The sequence below is a fragment of the Argentina silus genome (genome assembly GCF_951799395.1).
Source record: "Argentina silus genome assembly, chromosome: 19".
Taxonomy (NCBI): Eukaryota; Metazoa; Chordata; class Actinopteri; order Argentiniformes; family Argentinidae; genus Argentina; species Argentina silus.
The window spans coordinates 180,475-192,974 of record NC_139673.1 but is presented as its reverse complement, the minus strand read 5'-3'; the positions used below and the strand labels follow the sequence as shown (position 1 = coordinate 192,974).

Here is a 12,500-nt window from a genome sequence, read left to right as displayed (position 1 = left end):
GTTGACAAAACAGGAAATAACAGCCTGAACATAGAAGAGATGTGATAGACTTACTGTATGTACTACCTGTCTGTCTGCTTGTCTGTCTGTTTGTCTGTCTGCCTGTCTGTCTGTCTGTCCCCCCCTCAGTGTCTCTGCTCCAGACCAGGTATTCTTGCCCATCGCTAACTGGCTGCCTGTGGAGCCCCCCCTGGTAGAGGACCACATCGGACCCCTGGTGCAGCACATCTACGAGGTCAGTTAACCCTAACTCTACCTCTAACTCTGACTCTAACCCTGCCTCTAACTCTACCTCTAACCCTGCCTCTAACTCTAATCCTGCCTCTAACTCTACCTCTAACTCTACCTCTAACTCTAACCCTGACTCTACCTCTAACTCTAACTCTGACTCTAATCCTGCCTCTAACTCTACCTCTAACTCTAACCCTGACTCTACCTCTAACCCGAACTCGAACTCTAACCCTCTAACCCTGACTCTAACCCTGACCCTCTAACCCTGACTCTAACCCTGACTCTAACCCTGACCAGCCTCCTAAATCACATCGCTGTGGCTTTTCAGAGTGATGTGGATCTCCCACAGATGTTTATAATGATGTCTAATCAGTCTTTATTTAGCGGACGTGTGTGTGTGTGTGTGTGTGAGAGAGAGAGAGCAGTCTCTGCAGTCTGCAGGTCAGTGAGGTCATAGTTCAGATGAGTGGTGTAGTACTCACATACAGATCAGGCAGAAACAGTGTTTATGAAACCAACATGTCCACAGATCCCATCAGATAACAGCTGAGAATCTCTACTTTAACCTCACAGTAAAAGTTTGATTTCAAATCACAACTTTTGGAGTGTAGAGCCAGAAGAAGACAACATGCTTCACTGTCCTGTTACTGACCCAGGACACTGTCCCCTTACTGACCCAGGACACTGTCCCGTTACTGACCCAGGACACTGTCCCGTTACTGACCTGACCTGTCCCGTTACTGACCCAGGACACTGTCCCGTCACTGACCTGACCTGTCCCGTTACTGACCCAGGACACTGTCCCCTTACTGACCCAGGACACTGTCCCGTTACTGACCTGACCTGTCCCGTTACTGACCCAGGACACTGTCCCTCGTTTCTCCTGCTGGGTCAGAGCTGTGGAGTGTTGGTGCTCCTGGTCCTGCTGGGTCAGAGCCTCTCTCCTCTCTGGACTCTGTTGAAGTAAAGGTTGATTTGATGAGCGTTTGCGTTCCTCTGGCAGCTCCGGAACAACGGACCCAGCACCTTCAGCAAGGCCATGCTGGACGTACGGTGGCCCTACAGGGTCAACAACGGCTCCCTGCTCTACATCACCAAGTACGCGGTGGACGGACCCATGAACTGCAGCACCATCCTGGAGATCAACCCCCTCAACGTCTCTGTAAGACACACACACACACACACACACACACACACACACACACACACACACACACACACACACACACACACTCTAACACTAACACTTCTCTCTCAGGGTTCCGCGGTCACTGTGGAGAGGAACAGCACCACCGTTGCCAGGGCGGATGGGCGTAACCATGATAACAACCGCCGCCGTCGAGAGCTGCAGGGGAGACCAATGGAGGGAGACCTGGTGCACACACACACACACACACTAACGCATGCACACACACACACACACACACACACACACACACACACACCTTAGCTTGAAAAGAGAATAATGTGTGTGTGTGTGTGTGTGTGTGTGTGTAGGACTGTGACAGGGCCCAGTGTATGGAAATCAGGTGTCAGGTGGGTCGTCTGGAGAGGGGGCGGAGTGCTATCCTATTCATACGCTCCCGCCTGGGCGTGGCCACCTTCCTCAAGGTAACTCCCCCCCCCACACACCCCTACACACAGCTGTGACACACCCCTGGTCCTGACGCATGTTCACAACAGACCCAGACAGCAGCCCCATGGATGGTAGTGATGCAGTGCCCCCCCCCCCACTCCCCCTCCCCAGGCAGAGACCCAGAACAGATCATATGTGGTGCGTTCGTCAGCTTCCTTCATAGTGATTGAGATGCCCTACAACAAGCTGGTGTCTGAGCTGCCTGCTAACTTCACCACGGTAACCTACCCTGTCTGTCTGTCTGTCTGTCTGTCTGTCTGTATCTGCCTGCCTGTCTGTCTTTCTGTCTCCCTGTATGTCTGCCTGTCCATCTGTCTGTCTCTCTTTCGGTCTGTCCGGCTGTCTGTCTCTGTCCCATGACTTACGCAGGGCTGTGTGTTGGTGTGTTTCCACAGGTGAGCACAGCAGTGGTGTGGGTTGCCATTGACAACAAGGCCCCTGTCCCTGGTTGGGTGATCGGCCTGGCCGTGCTGTCTGGACTCCTCCTCCTCACCCTGCTCATCTTCATCATGTACAAGGTCAGAGAGAGAGAGAGAGAGAGAGAGACAGAGAGAGAGAGAGAGACAGAGAGACAGACACAGAGAGAGTGTGTACTGTGTGTGTGTGCATATATGCGTGTGGATAGGTGTGTATAATGGGTTGATCCTGTAGTAGTTAGTAACTGCTGCCCCCCACCCGCAGCTGGGCTTCTTTGAGCGTGTGCGGCCCCCCCTGGAGGACAGCACTGAGAAGGAGCAGCTCCAACCGCAGGAGAACGGAGAAGGACACACAGAGGCCTGAGGGGGGGGGGGGGGACAGAGGCCTGAGTCACCATGGGGGGGGGGGGGACAGGCCTTGTCCCTGTCCTACATTCTCCTAGTCCCTGTACTAGAACCCTAACCTCCTAGAACCCCCTAGTCCTTGTCCAACAACCTCCTAGTCCCTACCATCTGTGACATGAGATGTGAAGACATGTCAACATTATGGACAATATTTCACCTGGTTTTTAGCAACAGAAAATAACCTTTTTACCACCTTTGTATGTGTAAAATAATATGCACTTTAGTGTCACTTTGAAAGGAATATTTTTTTTAACCTCATGTACTCATTTACATGTACATGGTCTAATCATTTACATATACATGATCTACACACCAACAATGACGGACAGAAAGTGTTTGGCAGATGTCACATCTCAGTACTTAGAGAAGGGAAGCTGTTGTCCACGTTACTAACCATGCCTGTTGCTATGACGTACGTGGTCAGATCTTGCCCATATTGGGGAAATCAATTATTAACAGTTGTAATGTTTTATAGTTTATGAATGATTTTACTTTCTTTGTTTATATTTTCTCACACTCCAGTGTATTTTTAGAAAAGAATACTGAATTAAATTTGACACCAACCATGTATTTCACCCTTAAAAGAAACAAGGTATATTATAACAAGCACAAAGATATTTCTTGAAACGTAATAATTGCGAATCACTGTCTTTCTGATGATGTCATGCACGTGTCACTCATTCACTCATTCCAATAAAGAGACGTCTCAGATCCTCTGGTGTGTGATGCGTTTCCTGTCTACAGGTCGTGACGACTATACTACACAGAATACTACACAGAATACTACACTACAGAATACTACACAGAATACTACACAGAATACTACACTACAGAATACTACACTACAGAATACTACACAGAATACTACACTACAGAATACTACACTACAGAATACTACACTACACTACAGAATACTACACTATAGAATACTACACTATAGAATACTACACTACACTACAGAATACTACACTATAGAATACTACACTATAGAATACTACACTACACTACAGAATACTACACTATAGAATACTACACTACAGAATACTACACTACAGAATACTACACTACAGAATACTACACAGAATACTACACTACAGAATACTACACTACAGAATACTACACTACACTACAGAATACTACACTATAGAATACTACACTATAGAATACTACACTACACTACAGAATACTACACTATAGAATACTACACTATAGAATACTATACTATAGAATACTACACTATAGAATACTACACTACAGAATACTACACTACACTACAGAATACTACACTACACTATAGAATACTACACTATAGAATACTACACTATAGAATACTACACTATAGAATACTATACTATAGAATACTACACTATAGAATACTACACTACAGAATACTACACTACACTACAGAATACTACACTACACTACAGAATACTACACTATAGAATACTACACTATAGAATACTACACTACAGAATACTACACTACACTACAGAATACTACACTACACTACAGAATACTACACTATAGAATACTACACTATAGAATACTACACTATAGAATACTACACTATAGAATACTACACTATAGAATACTACACTACACTACAGAATACTACACTATAGAATACTACACTACACTACAGAATACTACACTATAGAATACTACACTATAGAATACTACACTATAGAATACTACACTATAGAATACTATACTATAGAATACTACACTATAGAATACTATACTATAGAATACTACACTATAGAATACTACACTACACTACAGAATACTACACTACAGAATACTACACTACACTACAGAATACTACACTATAGAATACTACACTATAGAATACTACACTATAGAATACTATACTATAGAATACTACACTATAGAATACTACACTACAGAATACTACACTACACTACAGAATACTACACTATAGAATACTACACTATAGAATACTATACTATAGAATACTACACTACAGAATACTACACTACACTACAGAATACTACACTATAGAATACTACACTATAGAATACTACACTACAGAATACTACACTATAGAATACTACACTACAGAATACTACACTACAGAATACTACACTATAGAATACTACACTACAGAATACTACACTACAGAATACTACACTATAGAATACTATACTACACTACAGAATACTACACTACAGAATACTACACTATAGAATACTATACTATAGAATACTACACTACAGAATACTACACTATAGAATACTATACTACACTACAGAATACTACACTACAGAATACTACACTATAGAATACTATACTACACTACAGAATACTACACTATAGAATACTACACTACAGAATACTACACTACAGAATACTATACTATAGAATACTATACTACAGAATACTATACTACACAGAATACTACACTACAGAATACTACACTACAGAATACTATACTACACTACAGAATACTACACTATAGAATACTACACTATAGAATACTATACTACATCATACAATACCATACTATACTACATCATACTATACTACATCATAATACATCATACTATACTACATCACACTAAACTACATGATACTACATCATACTACACTACATCATACTGTACTATATCATACTATAGTGCATCATACTATATCATACTATATCATAGTAAACCATACTATACTACATCATACTGTACTATATCATACTATAGTGCATCATACTATACTACATCATACTATATCATAGTATACCATACTATACTACATCATACTGTACTATATCATACTACACTACATCATACTACATCATAGCATACCATACTATACTACATCATACTATACTACATCATACATCATAGTATACCATACTATACTACATAATACTATACTACATCATAGTATACCATACTATACTACATCATACTGTACTACATCATACTATACTACATCACACTATACTACATCATACTACATCATACTATAGTGCATCATACTAGTGATGGCAGTTTGACACTGAAGCTTCGATACGTGCTTCAAACACTGACCAACAATTCCATCGAACCACTGCTTCAAAGCTTGCTTTGGTGCGAAAAAAATCACGTGACATATGACGTCCGAAGCAGCAACTGCTTCGTTGCCTGAATGAATCACCTGACTGGTTCGCGGTCCAATCAGGTGATTCACTGGCACCGCCTCGTCTCGATTCTGACAGGTGATAGGTTGCGACAGTTTTGAATTTGAGTGCCTCAACACTTTATAACCGCTCTAAACAATGCACAATTTGTGGATTGTCGTAGTAGGTGCGTTGTTGCTGTTGAGTTGTTGGTATTGCGTTTGTATTCTCTGAGTGTTCTTCTTGTAATCTTTGAGTGTTCCCCATCCCACATAATCACCCCCTGCCATAGTTACACAAACACACCCAACCTATGCCATATTTTCCCCAGCACTCTCTCCTCAATAACACAATACACACATTCATCAATCTTTATTTGTAAATAGAACATGATATTCAGTCTTAGTGTGTGTGTGCATCAAAGAATTTAATCAAAGCAAAGATACTGTATCAACGGCGTGGTAGAGCAGCTTGCCTTAAGCGGGTATCGAACTCGCAATCTTTCGCTTACAAACCGGCCGCGCGAGCCACAACACCAAGAGCGGTAACTCCCTTGGCGGAGTTGCTAACGGGCCTTTCATAGGGTCGTTACAATACTTTAAATCCAAGGGTGGTCAAAGCAAAGATGCTTCAGAACAAAAGATCTTTTCTACAAAAGTAAAGTAGTTTCTCCAACACTGCTCATTGAGGTGTGTGTGTGTTCGTGCGTGCGTGCGTGTAATTAAAAGCCTCCTGTCCACCAACTAGCCTGCCTAATTTGACTGCAGCCTTGCACTTCGCCAGGAGAGGTCACTGTAACTGAAGCTTCGAGTAATGAACCCATTTTCGAAACAATTGGCTGAAGTGGTTCAGTGCTTCACAAAAGCTTCATTTGCCCATCACTACATCATACTATATCATAGTATACCATACTATACTACATCATACTATACTACATCATACTATACCATAGTATACCATACTATATCATACTATACTACATCATAGTATACAATACTATACTACATCATAATACATCATACTATACTACATCATACTATACTACATCATAATACATCACACTATACTACATCATACTATACTACATCATACTGTACTACATCATACTATACTACATCATAGTATACAATACTATACTACATCATACTATACTACATCATAATACATCACACTATACTACATCATACTATACTACATCATACTGTACTACATCATACTATACTACATCATACTACATCATAGTATACCATACTATACTACATCATACTGTACTACATCATACTATACTACATCATACTATACTACATCATAATACATCACACTATACTACATCATACTATACTACATCATACTGTACTACATCATACTACATCATAGTATACCATACTATACTACATCATACTGTACTACATCATACTACATCATACTATACTACATCATACTTGCGATTTACACACAGAGGTAGAAGAGACATGTTTTCACCTTCACATACATTTGTAAACACGCCAGAGTTTAAGTGAGAAGCATTTTTTAAGTATGTATTTGAAGGTAATTCATGAAAATAATTTGTATACACAATTTTAGAAAAGATGTATACGCTATGTTTTTCAAAAGACGTGGATGGTTGGATCAGACCAGTTGACTACATTCGCTGAGATCAAATCAAGAAGCTCGTCATATAATCAGGACATTGTTGAAAGGGCTGCCTTTGCTCAGATCACCACACATTATGCCTGATAGAGCTGCTGGAGAAGCAAGAAATGTAGCTCGCTATCGCCATCCACTGGAGAGAAACATTAGCCTTTCAGGTGTGGTGTTGGTTCCACTCACCACTGCTGGTCATTCGTCCAAACGTTGATCCCCTTGAAGCTCCTCTGCAACCGTCATGCACGTTTTGTCAAAATAAAAATGCCAATGATACATAATACACATCCTCCAATGCCGGTGGTAGTAGCTAGGTTAGTTAGCTAGGTTAGTCAGCTAGGTTAGTTAGCTAGGTTAGTCAGCTAGGTTAGTTAGCTAGGTTCAGTTAGTTAGGTTAGTTAGCTAGGTTCAGTTAGTTAGGTTAGTTAGCTAGGTTCAGTTAGTTAGGTTAGTTAGCTAGGTTCAGTTAGCTAGGTTAGTCGGGTTAGTTAGCTAGGTTCAGTTAGCTAGGTTAGTCGGGTTAGTTAGCTAGGTTCAGTTAGCTAGGTTAGTCGGGTTAGTTAGCTAGGTTAGTCGGGTTAGTTAGCTAGGTTCAGTTAGCTAGGTTAGTCAGGTTAGTTAGCTAGGTTAGTTGGGTTAGTTAGCTAGGTTAGTCAGGTTAGTTAGCTAGGTTAGTTGGGTTAGTTAGCTAGGTTAGTCAGGTTAGTTAGCTAGGTTAGTTGGGTTAGTTAGCTAGGTTAGTCGGGTTAGTTAGCTAGGTTAGTCGGGTTAGTTAGCTAGGTTAGTCGGGTTAGTTAGCTAGGTTAGTCAGGTTAGTTAGCTAGGTTAGTCGGGTTAGTTAGCTAGGTTCAGTTAGCTAGGTTAGTCGGGTTAGTTAGCTAGGTTAGTCGGGTTAGTTAGCTAGGTTAGTCGGGTTAGTTAGCTAGGTTAGTTAGCTAGGTTAGCTTGGTTCCTGGGGAGATGCCTGTAGACTTGAGACATTGATGGCATTGGTGTCGTTCAAAATGAACCAGAAAACCACAGCCGTGTTTGGTTCTGTGATGATGTGACCGTGGTTCTATGGTCTACCGGGTGCGGTCATATGACCGTCGTTATCCGGTCTACCGGGTGCTGGCGGTGGAGGAACGCGGTCAGCGGCCAGCCCGGTGCTGGCGGTGGAGGAACGCGGTCAGCGGCCAGCCCGGTGCTGGCGGTGGAGGAACGCGGTCAGCGGCCAGCCCGGTGCTGGCGGTGGAGGAACGCGGTCAGCGGCCTGCCCGGTGCTGGCGGTGGAGGAACGCGGTCAGCGGCCTGCCCGGTGCTGGCGGTGGAGGAACGCGGTCAGCGGCCTGCCCGGTGCTGGCGGTGGAGGAACGCGGTCAGCGGCCAGCCCGGTGCTGGCGGTGGAGGAACGCGGTCAGCGGCCAGCCCGGTGCTGGCGGTGGAGGAACGCGGTCAGCGGCCAGCCCGGTGCTCCACCAGAGGCTGGAGTTTAGACCTGTCAGCCAGCGTCATATTTATGAAGAAGTCTTCTTAAATGTCTTTGCTTTTCTAACGAGGTTGTCTAGCGAGGTAGAGAAGCCATGTGTAATTAATTTTGTTTATTTAACAGTAGATAACCTTACGGTGTATAAACCCAGAACATTAAATATATATTTTAAAAATATATATTTTTTATGTGAGATATTATGGGTTGTCAAAAGCTGCAAAAACCAGAAGTGTTGTTGAGCGGAGAAGTGGCCGCATGGATGAGCAGTGTGAGATCCAGGGCCTGGACATGTTTAAACCTCCACACAAGACACATTCTGATGAATGGGAGGCGGTATTGATGAGGGGATATTGATACCATCAGAACCAATAACGATAGCCATGTCATATTTATCTAGCTAGATAACACACTGTCATCTTGATGATACTAATTATTTGAGGCAGTGATGAACTCAAACTCTAGCTGCACCATTCGTTTGTTGTCACGCTAAGGTCAGAGGTCATTACGGTGGTGACGTTGAAGTGCGTTTCAAACGGAACCGTTTTTAACCACTCTGCGTGACCTCATGACCTTTCAGGTGTTCTGCTAGGTGTGTAAGATCGGGAGAATGCAGAGCGGTACTTTGGAACATGGCCATGATCGACACAAACAATTAGGGAAAGAAACTGTTTGGTACATGTCTCATTTCAGTACTTTAGAGAAGGGAAGCTGATGTCCACATTACTAACCATGCCTGTTGCTATTTTATAAGAATTTACTGAATTAAATTTGACACCAACCATGTATTTCACCTTTAAAAGAAACAAGGTATATTATAACAAGCACAAAGATATTTCTTGAAACATAATAATTGCGAATCACTGTCTTTCTGATGATGTCATGCACGTGTCACTCATTCCAATAAAGAGACGTCTCAGATCCTCTGGTGTGTGATGCGTTTCCTGTCTACAGGTCGTGATCTCTGTGTCCTAGTACACAGAATGCTCCAATCAGACATTGAGATTTTATTGTGAATATGACATCATACAGCAGCAGACAGCAGAGCGAAACCTAGTTGGCATGGCAACACACCAGAGTGGCATGTGTGTGAGATGATATAAGTTCCAGAGCCCCTCCACCCAGCCTCTCAGTGGGCAGACCTGGGTTCAGCCTCTCAGTGGGCAGACCTGGGTTCAGCCTCTCAGTGGGCAGACCTGGGTTCAGCCTCTCAGTGGGCAGACCTGGGTTCAGCCTCTCAGTGGGCAGACCTGGGTTCAGCCTCTCAGTGGGCAGACCTGGGTTCAGCCTCTCAGTGGGCAGACCTGGGTTCAGCCTTCTGGACAGAGGCGGACCTGATCCCAGAGCAGCCCTCCTCCTCTGAGGACACTGGATACTGACTCCTGACGTAGATATACCCTCACCTAGATCAGCTGACTCCTGACGTAGATATACCCTCACCTAGATCAGCTGACTCCTGACGTAGATATACCCTCACCTAGATCAGCTGACTCCTGATGTAGATATACCCTCACCTAGATCAGCTGACTCCTGACGTAGATATACCCTTACCTAGATCAGCTGACTCCTGATGTAGATATACCCTCACCTAGATCAGCTGACTGCTGACGTAGATATACCCTCATAGATCAGTTACAGACCCAGACATCTACAGGCCGGCAAACTCTGACGTCGTCTTGTTGATGTTTACAGATGAAGTCAGACATTTTGGAGTTTCCTAGTTCGGAGGAGCACATGAATGCACCATTACTGGAATACACATTAGAATGTTATTGGAATGTTGAGGCCAGTTTGCCAGCCTCTGTATCAGGGGAGGCTGGTGGAGGTAGATTTCGGAGGACAGGCGTTCCATGTAATACATGGAAGGCGTGTTTCTACCTCCACCAGCCTCTGCATGTCTCTGTCACGCTCACACCAACGTACCACTGCTCCAGAAACACGTTTATGATAATAATGATGATAATAATAATAATAATAATAATATGATGATGAATCTGTATTTCCAGTCAGGTTGCATAGGGCTGTGTGTATTCATGTGTTGTAGACTACGGAGGATCTGATCTCCTGAAACTACCGAGAGACATCTGTCTGAAGATCAGGTTACACAGAACCGTCACTTATGTGACAGAGCTAAACCGTCATGTGACAGGATTCTTCTGAAAGAACGTCAGAGTGTTCCTGCGTCAGGCTGTGAACATACCGGCGCCACTATGTAAACATTACAAGGAAAATTAAACTTCTATATTTCTATATTATATATTTAGTAATGACAGAGTAACTATCTTTGATCGCCAACGACATGGTTGTTAAAAACCAAAGGTAAAGTGTTACGATGTTCCTCAGTGAATTCAGTGTTTTAAAGGAATAAACCTGTTGTCTGTGACTAGTTAACCTCCTGCGAGAACCCTGGTGTCTGTGACTAGTTAACATGTTTCCAGCTTTGGGGATGGTTAGGGTTAGGCTAACCCAAACTAAAATGCAGAATAAAAAGTAACTCTCAGTGAAGCTTCAGGTATTTCAGGTGTTGGTTGGCATGGTGACAGGGAGCTTCATAGACGGACATCTTAAGGCAATGATGTTCTACAAGGCAGAAACTTAGTCGGCATGGCAACACATAGGTCCGTTCCTGCGGGTGTTGAGTGACAGGTATCAAACCTGGGTAATCCAGCAGCGCAGGACTGAAAGCATCACCAACCAGCTGACTGTCCTATCAGAGCCAGCGATGTAGGGGGAGGACCTTGTGCATAACCAGTAGCCAATCATAGCCAGGTCCAGTATCAGATGACATGTCCAGTCCTGCCCAGCAGTTACCATGGCTACCAGAACTGAGGGTGGAGTTACTATGGCTACCAGAGCTGGGGTGATGTTTCCATGGCTACCAGAGCCGTGGGTGGTGTTTCCATGGCTACCAGAGCTGGGGGTGGTGTTTCCACGGCTACCAGAGCTGGGGGTGGTGTTTCCATGGTTACCAGAGCTGGGGGTGGTGTTTCCATGGCTACCAGAGCTGGGGGTGGTGTTTCCATGGCTACCAGAGCTGGGGGTGGTGTTTCCATGGCTACCAGAGCTGGGGGTGGTGTTTCCATGGCTACCAGAGCTGGGGGTGGTCCAGGCTGGAGAAGCCGGGGTCTTTACGGAGCTCCCAGTAGGAGCTGTTAGAGACCCACCTCTCCCTCTGGTGGGGGTCCATCACCTTCCTGGGGGGGGGGGCATGCGTTACACGATGATGTCATGCTAATGTCATACATAGTTGACTCGTGACTTGTGAAGGAGAACAGAGCTAATTAATGTTTGACAGTGGGAACCCCCCCCCCCCCCCCCCCCCCCCCCCACACACACACACACACACACACACACACACAGGAAGGCAAATTGCCAAAGCCTTTCCAGGAAAAGCACTAACACTTGAGTGGTGTGTGTACAGTATGTGCAGTCTGTGACCGTGGCCACTCCAGTCTGTGTGTGTGTGTGTGTGTGTGTGTGTGTGTATGTACTTAAAGAAGCGTGGTTGGTGTTTGACGTTGTTCTCCTCCTGACTCCGCCTCCTGCTGCGCTGCAGCTCTTCGATTCGCTGCTTCTCAGCTGACGCCC

The 12,500-nt window shown here is 44.1% G+C and overlaps 2 protein-coding genes across 2 annotated transcripts in view; one reads left to right on the top strand and one right to left on the bottom strand.

Annotated features, from left to right (window-relative positions):
- Window positions 1-2,647, top strand: part of LOC310819485 (integrin alpha-V-like) — a gene marked incomplete at both ends in the record, with an annotated part of 15,436 nt that extends 12,789 nt beyond the window's left edge. The window contains 7 exons of the mRNA XM_083690787.1: window positions 130-235; window positions 1,235-1,393; window positions 1,490-1,606; window positions 1,729-1,842; window positions 1,979-2,086; window positions 2,263-2,385; window positions 2,549-2,647. Coding sequence (XP_083546913.1) covers window positions 130-235; window positions 1,235-1,393; window positions 1,490-1,606; window positions 1,729-1,842; window positions 1,979-2,086; window positions 2,263-2,385; window positions 2,549-2,647 — 826 coding nt within the window. The remainder of the gene's footprint in view (window positions 1-129; window positions 236-1,234; window positions 1,394-1,489; window positions 1,607-1,728; window positions 1,843-1,978; window positions 2,087-2,262; window positions 2,386-2,548) is intronic.
- Window positions 2,648-11,987: 9,340 nt separating this feature from the next.
- LOC310819484 (oxysterol-binding protein-related protein 6-like) overlaps window positions 11,988-12,500 on the bottom strand; it is a gene marked incomplete at its 5' end in the record, with an annotated part of 14,649 nt that continues 14,136 nt past the window's right edge. The window contains 2 exons of the mRNA XM_083690786.1: window positions 11,988-12,106; window positions 12,404-12,500. The exon at window positions 12,404-12,500 is cut by the window's right edge and continues 26 nt beyond it. Coding sequence (XP_083546912.1) covers window positions 11,998-12,106; window positions 12,404-12,500 — 206 coding nt within the window. The 3' untranslated portion in view covers window positions 11,988-11,997. The remainder of the gene's footprint in view (window positions 12,107-12,403) is intronic.